The 17,758-nt window shown below is 42.8% G+C and overlaps 1 protein-coding gene across 4 annotated transcripts in view; it reads left to right on the top strand.

Annotated features, from left to right (window-relative positions):
- The window catches only part of LOC122556529 (growth hormone receptor-like), a 209,908-nt gene that overhangs the window by 126,463 nt on the left and 65,687 nt on the right, over window positions 1–17,758 (top strand). For 3 of the 4 annotated variants that reach the window (XM_043703291.1, XM_043703300.1, XM_043703308.1), the window contains 3 exons: window positions 5,846–5,963; window positions 12,766–12,920; window positions 14,312–14,490. In XM_043703291.1, coding sequence (XP_043559226.1) covers window positions 5,846–5,963; window positions 12,766–12,920; window positions 14,312–14,490 — 452 coding nt within the window. The remainder of the gene's footprint in view (window positions 1–5,845; window positions 5,964–12,765; window positions 12,921–14,311; window positions 14,491–17,758) is intronic. The other variant, XM_043703317.1, reaches the window with a different exon arrangement.

Genomic DNA, 17,758 nt, shown 5'->3' with positions numbered 1-17,758 from the left:
TCTGAAAAACAACCCTTACCATCACCCTCTGTCTTCTACCTTTGAGCCAGTTCTGTATCCAAATGGCTCGTTCTCCCTGTATTCCATGCGATCTAACCTTGCTCACCAGTCTCCCATGGGGAACCTTGTCGAACACCTTACTGAAGTCCATATAGATCACATCTACCACTCTGCAATCTAACCTTGCTCACCAGTCTCACATGGGGAACCTTGTCGAACGCCTTACTGAAGTCCATATAGATCACATCTACTGCTCTGCCCTCATCAATCCTCTTTGTTACTTCTTCAAAAACTCAAATCAAGTGTGTGAGACATGATTTCCCACACATAAAGCCACCATATCTATTAAACATATGCATAACTTTCATTTTATAAGCACCGATGGACCCTTAAAAGAAAGACAATTATAGATCACCAAATGCAAAATAAATCAATTTATCTCTGGATCTTGAGCTACAGGGATTGAAACAGATATTCAAGCAAATGTGCATGCAAGGCCTTACCACAGAGAGCTGTGGGGGCAGGGTCATAGGGATGTACTGCACAGAAACAGACGCTTCACTCCCACCCATCCATGCCGACCAGCACGGCACGGTAGCACAGTGGTTAGCACTACTGCCTCACAGTGTCAGAGACCCGGGTTCAATTCCCGCCTCAGGCGAATGTGGAGTTTGCGCATTCTCCCCGTGTCTGCGTGGGCTTACTCTGGTTTCCTTCAGGTTTTGCAGGTTAGGTGAATTGACCATGCTAAATTGCCCATAGTGTTAGGTGCAGGGGTAAATGTAGGGGGGGTGGGTGCGGGTCAGTGTGGACTTGTTGGGCCGAAGGGCCTGTTTCCACACTGTAAGTAATCTAATCTAATATCACATCCTAATCTAGTCCAATGTGCCAGCACCCAGCCCATATCCCTCTAAACCCTTCCTTTTAATATACCCATCCAGATGTCTTTTAAATGCTATAGTTGTACTAGTCTCCACCACTTCCTCTGGCAGTTCATTCCATACACATACCACCCTCTGCATGAAAAAGTTGCCCTTTTGGTCTCTCATATCTTTCCCCTCTCACCCTAAACCTGTATCCTCCAGTTCTGGACTCCCCCATCTCACGGAAAAGACTTTGTCTATTTATTCTATCCATGCCCGTCATGATTTGATAAACCTCTATAAGGTCACCCCTCAGCCTCAGATGCTCCAGGGAAAACAGCCCCAGCCTGTTCAGCCTCTCCCTATAGCTCAAATCCTCCAACCCTGGCAACATCCTTGTAAATCTTTTCTGAACCCTTTCAAGTTTCACAACATTCTTCCATAGGGAGGAGATCAGAATTCCACGTAACATTCTAAAAGTGGCCTAACCAATGTCCTGTACAGCCGTAACGTGACGTCCCAACTCCTGTACTCAGTACTCTGACCAATAAAGGAAAGCATACCAAATGCCTTCTTTACTACTCTACCTACTCCACTTCCAAGGAGCTATGAACCTGCACTCCAAGGTCTCTTTGTTCAGCAGCACTCCCTAGGACCTTACCATTAAGTGTATAATGCCTGCTAAGATTTACTAAAATGCAGCACCTCACACTTATCTAAATTAAACACCGTCTGCCACTCCTCAGCCCATTGGCCTATCTGATCAAGATCCCATTGTAATCTGAGGTAACCTTCTTTGCTGTCCACTACGCCTCCAATTTTGGTGTCATCTGGTCACAGCCTTCTAGTCTGAAAACAACCCTCCACCGCCACCCTCTGACTTCTACCTTTGAGCCAGTTCTGTATCCAAATGGCTAGTTCTCCCTGTATTGCATAAGATCTAACCTTGCAAACTAGTCTCCCATGGGGAACCTTGTCGAACGCCTTACTGAAGTCCATATAGATCACGTCTACTACTCTGTCCTCATCAATCCTCTTTGTTACTTCTTCAAAAACTCAATCATGTTTGTGAGACGTGATTTCCCACGCACAAACCATGTTGACTAACCCTAATCAGTCCTTGCCTTTCCAAATACATGTACATCCTGTCGCTCAGGATTCTCTCCAACAACTTGCCCACTACTGACATCAGGCTCACCGATCTATAGTTCCCTGGCTTGTCTTTACCACCACGTTAGCCAAACTCCAGTCTTCCAGCACCTCACCCATGACTATCGATGATACAAATATCTCAGCAAGAGGCCCAGCAATCACTTCTCTAGCTTCCCACAGAGTTCTGCGGTACACCTGATCAGGTTCTGTGGATTTATCCACTTTTCCATTTCAAGACATCCAGGACATCCTCCTCTATATTATGGACACTTTACAAGATATCACCATCTTTTTCCCTACATTCTTTATCTTCCATGTCTCTCTCCACAGTAAACACTGATGCAAAGTACTCGGCTCCACACAAAGGCCACCTCACTAATCTTTGAGGGGCCCTATTCTCTCCCTAGTTACCCTTTTGTCCTTAATGTATTTGTAAAAACCCTCTGGATTCTCCTTAACCCTATTTGCCAAATCTATCTCATCTCCCCTTTTTGCCTTCCTGATTTCCTTAAGTATACTCCTACTGCCTTTATGCTCTTCTAAGCATTCACTCGATCTATCCTGTCTATACCTGACATATGCTTCCTTCTTTTTCTTAATCAAACTCTCAATTTCTTTTGTCATCCAGCATTCCCTATACCTATCAGCCTGTCCTTTCACCCTAACAGGAATATACTTTCTCTGGATTCTCGTTATCTAATTTCTGAAGGCTTCTCATTTTCTAGCCGTCCCTTTACCTCCGAACATCTGCCCCCAATTAGCTTTTGAAAGTTCTTGCCTTATACTATCAAAATTAGCCTTCCTCCATTTTCGAACTTCAACTTTTAGATACAGTCTATCCTTTTCCATCACTATTTTACAACTAATAGAATTATGGTTGCTGGCCCCAAAGTGCTCCCCCACTGACACCTCAGTCACCTGCTCTGCCTTCCCAAGAGTAGGTCAAGTTTTGTATCTTCTCTAGTAGGTACATCCACATACTGAATCATAAACATTTCTTGTACACACTTAGCAAGTTCCTCTCCATCTAAATCCTTAACATTATAGAAGTCCCAGTCTTTGTTTGGAAAGTTAAAATCCCCTACCGTAACCACCCTATTAATCCTACAGATAACTGAGGATGGGAAAAATTTCTGGCTGTAACAGGCTGCTCTTTTTTGAGGTATTTTCAGTGTTGGAGGTGATTTCCTCGAATTCCCGGAGCAGCAATTACTATTTGATATGCTCTTGCATTGTTTTGGAACATTGGAGAAAAAAAAAGTCAAAACAACAGCACCTTTAAAAGGGAGAATAACAGACAAAGGCAGCACATGGTCAGGTCAGTGCAGGAGAGAGTGAGAGAGAGAGTGAGAGAAAGAAACCCACACTGCTAACTGACACAGCAGTGAACCTGTGCAGTTACTGCCTTTTGTGTTAAATTCATGTATTGCTGGACATCGGAATGTATCTAGGAAAATTAACAAATAGTGAAATTCACAACTGATCTTAGAGGAAGCTGTTAGGGAGAGGTCACAGCACAGAAACAGATAAATGAATAGTTTTAAGTTTAGCCTTGCTGTAAATCTACAATAGTGAGTAAAGTGTGTTCTTTCTTCCTTATACATTTTATTTGAGATATGTCTCTTGATTAAACTTTAAAATAAACGCCATAAGTATTAAGTTAGCCTGGAGCAGTATTCTGTTGAGGAATATGACTGCTATTTTCTGGGTCTGTAGATTGGAAGAAGCAATATTGGCTCTTAGTAGAATGCTATGCTATTCTTGTTGGATGTGGGGGTTCCAGGAGAGTTTACATATGACTGAGGATTATATCTGCAATAAATGCCTTGGTTGCAAATCCTATCAGATTGAATGGAATGGTTGGAGCAACAGTTAAAGGCAATGAAGAATTTACAAGAGCAAGGGAATGTGATGGATGGCAGTTATAGAAAGGGAGAAAAATTGCAGATACAGTTACATAGATGGGTTAACTCCAGGACAGGTAAGAGAGATAAGCAGGTAGTGCAGGAGTCTTTCAAACAAGTGTGCAGTTTTGGGAAATATCAGGAGTGATTGATTCTCAGGGGAATGTAGCATGAATAGCCAAGTTTCAGGTATTGAGACTGGCTCTAATGCAATGAAGGGTACATCAGGTTCCAAGAGATCAATTGTGTTAGGGGACTCTCTTGTCCAAGGCACAGACAGATGTTTCTGTGGCAGGCAGCAAAAAATCAGAATGGTGCCAGGATCAAAGATGTCTCAGAGAGGGTGCAGAATGTTCTCAAGGGGGAGAGGGCCCAGCAGGAGGTCATTGTACACATTGGAACCAATGACATAGGAAGGAAAAAGGATGAGATTCTGAAGGGAGAATGTAGAGAGTTAGGCAGGAATTTAAAAAGGTCCTCGAGAGTAGTAATATCTGGATTATTCCCAGTGCTACAAGCTGGTGAGGGTAGGAATAGGAGGATAGAGGAGATGAATACATGGCTGAGGAGCTGGTGTATGGGAGAAGGATTCACATATTTGGATCATTGGAATCTCTTCTGGGGTAGAAGTGACCTGTACAAGAGAGACAGATTGCACCTGAATTGGAAGAGGACGAATATACTGGCAGAGAGATTTGCTGAAGCTGCTTGGGAGGATTTAAACTAGTAAGATTTGGCAGAGTGGGGGGGGGGGGAGAGATCCCAGGGAGATAGTGAGGAAAGAGATCAATCTGAGACAGTTGAGAACAGAAGCAAGTCAAACAGTCAGGGCAGGCAGGGACAAAGCAGAGAACATGGTAGGACTCATAAATTAAACTACTTTTATTTCAATGCAAGAGGTCTAACAGGGAAGGCAGATGAACTCAGGGCATGGTTAGGAACATGGGACTGGGATATCATAGCAATTACAGAAACGTGGCTCAGGGATGGGCAGGACAGGCAGCTTAATGTTCCATAATACAAATGCTACAGGAGAACAGAAAGGGAGGCAAGAGAGGAGGGGGAGTGGCATTTTTGATTAGGGATAGCATTACAGCTGTACTGAGGGAGGATATTCCTGGAAATACATCCAGGGAAGTTATTTGGGTCGAAATGAGAAATAAGAAAGGGATAATCACCTTATTGGGATTGTATCATGGACCCCCTAGTAATCAGTAGGAAATTGAGAGTCCTTGTGTAGATTTAAGGCTGAGATAGATTCTTGATCAATCGGAAAATCAAGGGTTATGGGGAAAATGGAGGAAAATGGACACGAGGGATGTCGGATAGCTGTGATCCTATTGAAGGGCCTAACAGCTCATTTCTGTTCCTATTTCTTATGGTCTTATTGTACACTCTGTAATGAGTTAGTTATTATCCTCCTATACTGCATCTGATTTGACCTGTGCACCAGGTGTATGGCAAAGTATTTCTTGACTTCCCAGTTCTGTGCAGGTCTGGGACTATAAACTTATTCCAATGTGCTGAAAACTTTTTCTGAAGGGATGAAGACCCAAAGCGGCTCAGTGGATAAGTTGAAGGTATCAACTTTGCTGCTGCAGACACACATTGAAATGAGGAATGCAATGGACCTTAACTGGTGCAGAGATAGGCGAGGAGAAGAATTTAGGATGAGAGAAATATTGCTGATGTTCTATATTGTTGGGATGAGGGAAGTTATGGCAGTCTCACCAGGTTATCGTGGGCATTTGCTAACCCTTCAGCAAATGTGTACATTTGTTGGAAAGGAACGGTGAATGTTCCTGAAACTCTGCTAGAATCCAGTCTTATTTTACAGCAGTCACTGTTGTGGAAATTACGAATATTATTAATCATGATTTTGTACCTCAGTGACATTGTGAATCTATCTCTTATTTCCTCTCAAAGGGCCAAAAATCACAGAATGTCACTCAGCTGATCAGGAGACGTTCACATGTAGCTGGAGTGTGGGAAACTACCAGAACTTGACAGAACATCATCAACTAAAATTCTTTTATACAAAAGGGTAAGGTTTAACACTGATCAATTGCTGCATTTCTCCATCTCTATTATCTGTGTTTGTAGTAATGCTGTGTCTTATGTTGTACATGGTTGAGACTACCGAGTACACTAATGACAATGTTCAATTCTAAAAATATCCAACAATTCAATTAGCTTCAAAGTACAAATCCTTCACTTTTGGCAGTCATGTTGAATGAATTGTTCAGGGTCATGAAGTGGGGAGTTCTTATATTCACAACACAACAGACATCCATATGACTGGTGCTAGGCCCTTTACTTTTTGTCATTTACATAAATGATTTGGATGCGAGCATAAGAGGTACAGTTAGTAAGTTTGCAGATGACACCAAAATTGGAGGTGTAGTGGACAGTGAAGAGGGTTATCTCAGATTACAACAGGATCTGGACCAGATGGGCCAATGGGCTGAGAAGTGGCAGATGGAGTTTAATTCAGATAAATGCGAGGTGCTGCATTTTGGGAAAGCAAATCTTAGCAGGACTTATACACTTAATGGTAAGGTCCCAGGGAGTGTTGCTGAACAAAGAGACCTTGGAGTGCAGGTTCATACCTCCTTGAAAGTGGAGTCGCAGGTAGATAGGATAGTGAAGAAGGTGTTTGGAATTGTTACGATCGAGCCCTCCACAATCACCTGATGAAGGAGCGTCGCTCCGAAAGCTAGTGTGCTTCCAATTAAACCTGTTGGACTATAACCTGGTGTTGTGTGATTTTTAACTTTGAGAACCAGGTTGGCTTTAAAGCACTAGGTGGCTTCCTGCTGAGTCCAAATCTGGGCACCCTGCTTTGGGAATCTACTTACCATCGAAGATTCAAATGACTTCAGCTTGAAATCTCGACTGAAACTCGCAGGATGCTGAAGGAGTTCTGGGTTCCTGGAAGGGGTTCCATTTTAGTTGTTACTTTAAGCTGTATCGCTGACTGCACTCGTGGGAGGATGAAACCAGGCACTACTTTGGAGAAGGAGAAAGTGAGGACTGCAGATGCTGGAGATCAGAGTCAAAGAGTGTTGGTGCCGGAAAAGCACAGCCGGTCAGGCAGCATCTGAGGAGCAGGAAAATCGACGATCCGGGTGTAAGCCCTTCAGCAGGAATTCCTGATGAAGAGCTTCTGCTCGAAATGTCGACTCTCCTGCTCCTCAGATGCTGCTTGACCTGCGGTGCTTTTCCAGCACCAACACTTTTCGACACTACTGTTACCGCTAAACATAGAACATAGGACATAGCACATAGGAGAATACAGCGCAGTACAGGCCCTTTGGCCCTTGATGTTGCGCCGATCCAAGCCCACCTAACCTATACTAACCCACTATCCTCCATATACCTATCTAATGCCCGCTTAAATGCCCATAAAGAGGGAGGGTCCACCACTGCTACTGGCAGGGCATTCCATGAACTTACGACTCGCTGGGTGAAGAACCTACCCCTAACTTCAGTCCTATATCTAGCCCCCCTTAATTTAAAGCTATGCCCCCTTGCAATACCCGACTCCATACGCGGGAAAAGGTTCACACTGTCAACCCTATCTAACCCCCTAATCATCTTGTAATCATCTTCTCCCCGTGTCTGCGTGAGTTTCCCCCGGGTGCTCCGGTTTCCTCCCACAGTCCAAAGATGTGCAGGTCAGGTGAATTGACCATGCTAAATTGCCCGTAGTGTTAGGTAAGGGGTACATGTAGGGGTATGGGTGGGTTGCGCTTCGGCGGGGCGGTGTGGACTTGTTGGGCCGAAGGGCCTGTTTCCACACTGTAAATAATCTAATCTAATCTACTTCAGGCAACACACCTTTGGAAAGATGTGAGAGCCCTGGAGAGACATGGAAGAGAGATACTCAAACAGTTCTTGGGCTGAGGGATTGCGGTTATGTGAACAAAACTGGTGAAGATGGAGTTCCTCTCCTTCAAGCAGAGAGGGCTAAGAGGAGATTTGAGACAGACTTAATCAGAATGGCGTGATTAGATAGATTAAAAATGTAAAATCATTTCCACTGCCTGAAAAAAAAATTAGAAGCAACAATTTGAAAGCATTGACAAAAGAACCAGAGGCTACACAAGGAAACCTTTGGTTTTTCAGAGATGTGTGTTTAGGATTTGGAATTCAGTGCCTGACAAAGTAGTTCAACCACATTCAATCAGAACCTTCAAACAGAAATCAGGCAAATACCCGAAGGGGAGAAAATTACTGCAATAAGGGGAATGAGATTCATCCAATTCATTTCAAAAGAGCTGGCCGGGACTCATCAGAGCAATTGGCCTCTTTCTGTACTGGTCTATTCCAGAAAGTAGCATAATAAAGGACATGATCTCAACCTTAACAACCATTGTTTACAAACACTTAGAGTGGAGATTCTGATCAGTTCTCACTTAGAAAAATGGACCATACCTCCATTCTGGTAGTTCTTTCATAGCATAGAACTGCCAGAGGAAGGCAAATAATCTCTCCCCTTTCCAGATTTTATCATTTAAAGGTCCAGAATCACAGACTGGGTAGGATGGCAGGTGCATAAGATGCCAAATAGGTTTGATTAGGATACCAAGGTTACCAGGGGCCCAGGTAAGTGCAAGTTGGTCGGAGTGGGTGGGAGAATTGGGTTTGACAGGGGAACCTAAGGTTTGGCTGTTGGATCTGGTGTAGGTGACAGGGTTGGGGGCCGGGTCCCTGAGCAACAGGTAAGGTTGGGCGCAGAGTGGGATGAGAGTCATGTGCCCAAGGGAGATCCAAGTCTTGGGGTGGTGCCAGCTCAATGTCTGAATGATGTAATGAGTCTGGGAAGGCATACTTGGGGATGTGCAAGGTTAGAACATGGTCAGTTTAATAGTTACTCAGGAGGTAGACAATGGACAATCATCTTAACTATTTCTGAATAACTATTTCACTTAATTTCATGCCATGAGATCATGTTGCAGCTGTGCAAAACTCTGGTGGGGCTGTACTTGGAGTATTGCGTACAGTTCTGATCACCGCATTATAGGAAAGATATGGAAGCTTTGGAAAGGGTTAAGACTATTTACTAGGATGTTGCCTTGTATGGAGGGCAGATCTTATGAGGAAAGGCTGAGGGAATTGAGGTTGTTTTCGTTAGAAAGAAGAAGGTTGAGAGGTGACTTAATTGAGACATAGACGATAATCAGAGGGTTAGATAGGGTGGAGAGTGAGAGCCTTTTTCCTCAGACGGTGATGGCTACCACAAGGGGACATAGCTTTAAATTGAGGAGTGATAGATATAGGACGGATGTCAGAGGTAGTTTCTTTACTCAGAAAGTAGTAGTGGTGTGGAACGCCCTACCTGCAACAGTAGTAGTCTTGACAACTTTAAGACCATTTAAATGGTCATTGAATAAATCTATGGATGAAAATGGGATATTGTAGGATAGATAGGCTTCATATTGGTTCCAAAGATCGGTGCAATATCGAGGGTCGAAGGGCCTGTACTGCGCTGTAATGTTTGATGTTCTAATTGTCTGAATCCCTGATTTAGAGTCATAGAGATATACAGCATGGAAACAGACCCTTCGGTCCAACCTGTCCAAGCCAACCAGATATCCTAACCTAATCTAGTCCCATTTGCCAGTACTTGGCCCAAATCCTCTAAACCCTTCTTATTCATATGCCCATCCAGATGCCCTTTAAATGTAATTGTACCGGCTTCCACCACTTCCTCTGGCAACACCATCCTGTGTGAAAAAATTGCCCCATAGGCCCCTTTTATATCTTTCCCCTCTCACCCTAAACCTATGCCCTCTGGTTGTGGATTCTCCCGCCCCAGGGAAAAGACTTTGTCTATTTACCCTATCCATGCCCCTCATGTTTTTATAAACATGTATAAGGTCACCCCTCAGCCTCCGGTGCTCCAGGGTACACAGTCCCAGCCTATTCAGCCTCTCGCTATAGTTCAAATCCTCCAACCCTGCAACATCCTTGTAAATCTTTTCTGAATCCTTTCAAGTTTCACAACATACTTCCGACAGGAGGGAGACCAGAATTGCACACAATATTCCAAAACTGGTCTAAACAATGTCCTGTACAGCCACAACATGACCTCCCAACTCCTTTACTCAAAGCTGTGAACAAAAAAGGAAAGAATACCAAACATGTTCTTCACTATCCTATCTACTTGTTACTCTACTTGAAATGGAGAATTCTAGAGGGTTCCAGGCGCGGAGGAATTGCCCAAAGGGAAACTGAATTTCCCAGGAAATTCCTTAAGTGTGCTATGATGGGGATTCCATAGATTCCCTTTCTGCCCAATGATAGCTGCCAGCTGTGCAATGAAACACAGATTAAAGTCTTTAAGTCACAGAACCTGCTGGTACCTATTCTCTGGTTGCAGATGAGGTGAAGTATCATAGAGCTTTCTCACATGGAAGGAGGTTCCACCAGTCATCAAGTCCTTGTCAACTCGAATCCTACTTTCCAGCACTTGCCGTTTCAAGTGTTGATCTAAGTATTTTTCAAATGCTTTGAATGTTTCTGTCTCTATCATTCTTTCATGCAGTAATTTTCAGATACTTGTTACCCACTTAATGCAAAAATTATTTCTTTAAATCTCCTTTAACCGTCCCGCTTCTTAGCTCAAATCTATGACCCCTGGTTATTAACCACTCTACTAAGGGTTTTATACCCTATCTATGCTATCGTAACTCTGTAAACCTCGACCAGATTACCCCTTGACCTTCTCTGCTTTAAGGCTGCTCTGCCCATCCCAGCTAGTCTCTTTTTAGGTGAAATGCTTCAGCTCAAGCACCATCCTGGTGAATCTCCTCTGCACCTTCTCCAGTGTGATCACATCCTTTGTGTAGTATAGCAATCAGAATTGCACTCAGTACTTCAGTTGTGGACAAACTAATGCTATATATAGTTACAGCATAGCCTCTTTGCTCTTGTATTCAGTACCTTGAGTAATAAAGCAAGTATCCATAATTCCTCCTTAACCACATCACCACTGCTTTCAAGGGTCTATGGACATACACACCAAGGTCCCTCTGATCCTCTGTACTCCATATCCTACCATTCAACGTATACTCCCTTACTTTGTTAGTACTCCCAAAATACAACATCTCACACTCTTTTCTGGATTAAATTCCATTTGCTACTGTTCTGAATAGCTGCTAGGACAAAGGCTGGGCAAGCATGCACTCTACCCAGAAATAGTTAACTATGAGGATGAAAGGAAGTCAAAAAAACCTTAACACTAACACACAGTCATTGTTCTCAAGATAGCTTGATCTGATGGGCCAATGGGCTGAGGAATGTCAGATGGAGTTTAATTTAGATAAATGCGAGGTACTGCATTTTGGAAAAGCAAATTAGGGCAGGACTTATACACTTAATGGTAAGGTCCTGGGGAATGTTACTGAACAAAGAGACCTTGGAGTGCAGGTTCGTAGATCCTTGAAAGTGGAGTCACAAGGTAGATAGGATAGTGAAGAAGGCGTTTGGTATGCTTTCCTTTATTGGTCAGAGCACTGAGTATAGGAGTTAGGAGGTCATGTTGCGGTTGTACAGGACATTGGTTGGGACTTTTGGAATATTGCATGCAATTATAATCTCCTTCCTATATCGGAAACTTGAAAGGGTTCAGAAAAGATTTACAAGAATGTTGCCAGAGTTGGAGGATTTGAACTATATGGAGAGACTGAATGGACTGGGGCTGTTTTTCCTGCAGCGTCGAAGGCTGAGAGGTAACCTTAAAGAGATTTATAAAATCATGAAGGGCATGGATAGGGTAAGTAGACAAGGTCTTTTCCCTGGGGTGGGGAAGTCCAGAACTAGACGACATGGATTTAGGGTCAGAGAGGAAAGATATAAAAGGGACCTCAGGGGCAACTTTTTCTCACACAGGGTCATGCATATATGGAATGAGCTGCCAGAGGAAATAGTGGAGGCTAGTATATTTCTGTTGCTGTACATCTCCATGACTCTGTATCTTTGAAGAGTAATCTCATGGAAAACATTTAGTCACTCTATCAGTAAACAGAATCCTCTCTTTCTGGTGGCTGAGCTTGGAGACAAGAAGGGCTTTGACAGGATGGCAATGCACCCAAACCCCACTTCTACCAGAAAGGAATTCCAGGTGAGAAGCCTGGGAGGATTGACCTTCTTTCTTTGCTCCTTAATAATCACTGCTTTAGGTCCTCCTTCCACCACCACTGGTATTAACCTAGCTGCATTTGTCCAGGAGAAAGTGAGGACTGCAGATACTGGACAGCAGACTAGAGGGTCTGGTGCTGGAAAAGCATAGCAGGTGAGGCAGCATCCAAACAGCAGGAGAATCAATGTTTTTGGGCATAAGCCCTTCATCAGGAAGGCCATGTGGTTTGTATTTGGTCATGTGGTTTGCACGTTCAACTGTGCAACCATCTTGTCAGTTCGGAGGATAGATTGTTGATCAAAGGCACTTGTTTCCTGATATCACTCGCTGAGAGCCACCCTTGCTGCCAAACCTCCTGCATCCCTCTTCCATGACTCCCACTCACCCTCTAATTGACTGGCAGCTCACAGTAGGCAAGGGCTCTAATATGATTATGGCTGATTATCCAAATGTTCCTGCTTTCTCCCCATCATGACAAAAAAGAACATGATTGTGACCAATGCTTCTGTCAACAACCTAGGATCACAAGTTGACTACCCAACTTGTGAGTGTGTGACACTTGTTAGTATGTTGACTTTACTTTTTTATCACTGACCGTAGTCCCTACTTCTGTATCTAGTCCCTATACTGTAGTTAAAGCAAGGAATAATTGTGCACCAACTTATGTTGGAATTATTGAATGACTGTTATTTCTGTCCAGAGAAAGCCGTGACTGGAGAGAATGCCCAACATACGTCAACAGAGAAACCAGTTGCTATTTCAATCAATCGTACACTTCAGAGATGGAGTACTGTGTGCATCTGAAATCTGACAATATCACACACGAACAGCGGTGTTTTACATTCAATGATATTGGTAAGTACAAAGCTGTCTATAATATATTATGATCGCTTCTTGGCAAGTAGATGGCAAGGCTGAGTAGTTTGTGTTTCAGATTCAGACTCTGAGGTGACTCTTATTCAAGTATGACAACTCAAACTCAAATTAAACTGTCAGGAGCCCATCAGTGCTCGCAGCTGATGGTATCACCAAATACACCCCTGCCTGTATTCTGCATCACTCCCTCCTCTGATGTACCCGTTAACTCGTCTGTCACTTCTCTATCACTATCCCCACTCTGCTCCTTTCCCCCACACCTCTCATTCACTTATCATTCCCCTTCACTCCTCACTCACTCTTCACACCACCATTTCTACCTCACTGCATCTCCCTCACTGTATCCCCTCACTTTATCACTTCCCTCCACTTACCCTAATTGCATCCCCCACTTCTCCCACCCCCCCTCATTATACCCTGTGCCCTTTCCCCTCTCACTGTGTTGTTGACAATTACTGTTTATTGTCAAAATCACTAATGTCATATCTCTGATTGTTGTTGGATTCACTGATTAACATGAGAACTGATTATTGTTGGAATCACTGATTGTTGTTGGAGTCACTGACTATTGCAACAATTTCTGATAATTGTTGGAATCCCAAATTAATGTTGGATTCAATAATTATTGTTGGAATTACTAACTAATGTAAGAATTGCTAATTATTGACAGAATTGCTAATTATTTTTGGATTTACTGATTATTTTTGGAATCCCTGATTACAGTTGGAACTAATGATTATTCAGAGAATTACTGATTGTTGTCAGAATCCCTGATTATTGTTGACATCACGAAGTATTGTTGGAATTGCTGATTATTGTCAGAGTTCCTGATTGTTGTTGAATACATAGATTAAGATTGGAATTTTGATTAGAATCCGAATCACTGATTAATGTTAGATTCCATTTTGACTACTGTCTGAATCCTTGATTATTGGTGGAATTGTTGATCATTGGTAGATTTGCTGATTATTAGCAGAATTGCTGATTATTTTTGGCATCACTGATTATTTTTAAAATCACAATCATTTTTGGGGAATAACTGATTATTATCAGATCTCTGATTGTTGTCAGATTCACTGATTAACTCTGCAATGCTGATTTTTGTTGGAATCCCAGACTTTGATTAGAATCATTGGTTGTTGTTGGAAGCCTTAATTATTGTCAGAATTGCTAATTATTGTTGGGTTCACTGATTATTGTCTGATTGATTGGTCATTGTTGGAATCACTGTTGTCAGAATCGTTCATTACTGTTAGAATCTCTGACTGTAGTTGGAGTTATTGGCTACTGCTAAAATCCCTGATTATTCTTAGATTTGCTGATCCTTGTCAAAATCCCTGATCATTGTTTAATCTCTTTTGTTCTGTCAGTGAAACCAGATGCTCCAATTTCATTGAGCTGGGCGCTCTTGAACATCAGCCAGTCGGGATTATTCATGGATATTCAATTATGGTGGGAAGACGTGGTGAATTCAGAGCCCAGTGCAGGGTGGACTCCTCGCCGGTACGAAATTCAGTATAAACGCCGAGACGCAGAGCTCTGGCAATCGGTAGGTGCACAGACAACTGAGGCACTTTTGAGAAGGTTCCGATTCCTTTCATTATATCGAATATGCACAGTCTTGTGGTCATGACCATGATCTATGAACATTAGACACAGACTTTGCAGCTGGCTTTATTGAGAAGATGGACCTGGAAAAGTCAGTGAAGTAGAGGTGTCAGCTATCAGGATGAGGCAACTCAGGACACTGACAGGATTGAGGGTGAAATTTTATGTTTAATTCATTCATGGGATATGAGTAAGGATTCTAGGTAATCCAAGATGGAGGACAGGAAATATTTCTGGCTGTAACAGCTGCTCCTTTATTGAGGTATTTTAGGTGTTGGAGGTGATTTCCTTGAATTCCAGGAGCAGCAATTACTGTTTTATATGCTGTTGCATTGTTTTGGAATTTTAGAAAAAAAAAGTCAAAGCAACAGCAGTTTTAAAAGGGAGAAGAGCAGACAAAGGAAGCACATGGTGAAGTCAGTGCTGGAGAGAGAGAGAGAAAGAAACTGACACAGCAGTGAATCTGCCCAGTTACTGCCTTTGCTGTTTGAATTCATATATCGCTGGACTTCGGAGTGCATGTGGAAAAATTAACAAACAGTGAAATTCACAACTGATCTTGCAGGAACTGTTTGGGCGAGGTTCACAGCACAGAAGCAGATAAGTGTTTTGTTTTTAAGTGGGACCTACAGAAAGTCTGCAGTAGTGAGTAGAGTGGGTTCTTTTTTGATTATATGTTTTTCGAGATATGTGTCTTGATTAAACTTAAAATATAAGCCATAACTGTTAATTTAACCTGGGGCAGTGTTTTGTAGAGGAATAAGACAGTGTTATTTTCTGGGTATGTAGATTGTGAAAGAGCAAAAATGGCCTTTAGTAGAGTGATATGCGCTTCTTGTCAGACGTGGGAGTTTAAAGAGAGTTTAAGGGTTACTGTGGATTATATCTACAATAAATGCTGTTGGTTGTGAATCTTATCAGATCGAATGGATCGGTTGGAGAGACAGTTAGAAGCAATGAGGAATTTGCAAAAGCAACAGTATGTGATGGATGGCAGATATAGAAAGGGGGGGGGGGAGTCGCAGATACAGTCACATAGATGGGTTAACTCCAGGAAAGGTAAGAGAGGTAGGCAGCTAGTGCAGGAGTCTTTTGTGGCTATATTCATTTCAAACGAGTATGCTGTTTTGGAAAATGTAGGGGGTGATGGATTCTCAGGGGAACGTAGCATGAAAAGCCAGGTTTCTGGTATTGAGACTGGCTTTAATGCAATGAGGGGTACGTTGGGTTCCAAGAGATCAATTGTGTTAGGGGATTCTCTAGTCTGTGGTACAGACAGACATTTCTGTGGCCAGCAGTGAAAAATCAGAATGGTGTGTTGTTTCCCTGGTGCCAGGATCAAGCATGTCTCAGAGAGGGTACAGAATGTTTTCAAGGGGAGAAGGGCCAGCAAGAGGTCGTTGTCCACATTGGAACTAACAACATAGGAAGGGAAAAGGTTGAGATTCTGAAGGGAGATTACAGAAAGTTAGGCAGGAATTAAAAAGGAGGTCCTCAAGAGTCGTAATATCTGGATTACTCCCAGTGCTACGAACTAGTCAGGGCAGGAATAGGAGGATAGAACAGATGAATGCATGGCTGAGGAACTGATGTATGGGAGAAGGATTAAATTTTTCAACCATTGGAACCTCTTTTGGTGTAGAAGTGACCTGTACAAGAAGGACAGTTTGCACCTAAATTGGAAGGGGACTAATATACTGGCAGGGAGATTTGCTGGAGCTGCTCGGGAGGATTTAAACTAGTAAGGTGGGGAGGTGGGAGCCAGGTAGATAGTGAGGAAAGAGATCAATCCGAGACTGGTACAGTTGAGAACAGAAGCGAGTCAAACAGTCAGGCAGACAAGGTAGGACTAATAAGAGGGGGAGTGTCATTTTTGATAAAGGATAACATTACAGCTGTGCTGAGGGAGGATATTCCTGGAAATAAATCCAGGGAAGTTATTTAGGTGCAACTGAGAAATAAGAAAGGGATGATTACCTTATTGGGATTGTATTTTAGACCCCTAATAGTCAGAGGGAAAGTGAGAAACAAATTTGTAAGGAGATCTCAGCGATCTGTAAGAATAATACAGTGGTTATGGTAGGGATTTTAACTTTCCGAACATAGACTGGACTGCTAAGGGTTTAGATGGAGAGGAATTTGTTTAGTGTGCAGAAGAACATTTTCTGATTCAGTATGTGGATGTACCTACTAGAGAAGGTGCAAAGCTTGACGTACTCTTGGGAAATAAGGCAGGGCAGGTGACTGAGGTGTCAGTGGGGGAGCACTTTGGGAGCCAGCGACATTAATTCTATTAGATTTATAATAGTGATGGAAAAGGATAGACCAGATCTAAAAGTTGAAGTTCAAAACTGGAGAAAGGCCAAGATGGCAAGAACTTTCAAAAGCTGATTGGGGGGCAGATGTTCACAGGATGGCTGGAAAATGGGAAGCCTTCAGAAATGAGATAACGAGAATCCAGAGAAAGTATATTCCTGTTAGGGTGAAAGGAAAGGCTGGTAGGTATGGGGAATGCTGGATGACTAAAGAAATTGGGGGTTTGGTTAAGGAAAAGAAGGAAGCATATATAAAGTATAGACAGGATAGATCAAGTGAATCCTTAGAAGGGTATAAAGGCAGTAGGGGTATGCTTAAGAGGGAAATCAGGAGGGCAAAAAGGGGACATGAAATAGCTTTGGCAAATAGAGTTAAGGAGAATCCAAAAGGTTTTTACAAATACATTAAGGACAAAAGGATAACTAGGGAGAGAATAGGGCCCCTCAAAGATCAGCAAGACGGCCTTTGTGTGAAGCAGCAGAAAATGGGGGAAATACTAAATGGGTAGTTTGCATCAGTATTTACTGTGGAAAACGATATGGAAGGTACAGAAAGTAGCAAAATAGATGGTGACACCTTGCAAAATGTCCATATTACAGAGGAGGAAGTGCTGGATGTCTTGAAATGCATAAAGGTGGATAAATCCCCAGGACCTGATCAGGTGTACCCTAGAACTTTGTGGGAAGTGAGAGAAATGATTACTGGGTCTATTGCTGCACTATTTATATCATCAAGGTGCCGGAAGACTGGAGTTTGGCAAACGTGGTGCCACTATTTAAGAAAGGTGGTAAGGACAAGCCAGGGAACTATAGACCAGTGAGCCTGGCATTGACATGGGCAAGTTGTTGGAAGGAATCCTGAAGAACAGGATTTACATGGATTTGGAAAGGCAA

This window comes from Chiloscyllium plagiosum, chromosome 2 (genome assembly GCF_004010195.1).
Source record: "Chiloscyllium plagiosum isolate BGI_BamShark_2017 chromosome 2, ASM401019v2, whole genome shotgun sequence".
Taxonomy (NCBI): domain Eukaryota; kingdom Metazoa; phylum Chordata; class Chondrichthyes; order Orectolobiformes; family Hemiscylliidae; genus Chiloscyllium; species Chiloscyllium plagiosum.
Note: the sequence above shows the minus strand (reverse complement) of the source record. Positions and strands in the feature narration are given on the sequence as shown.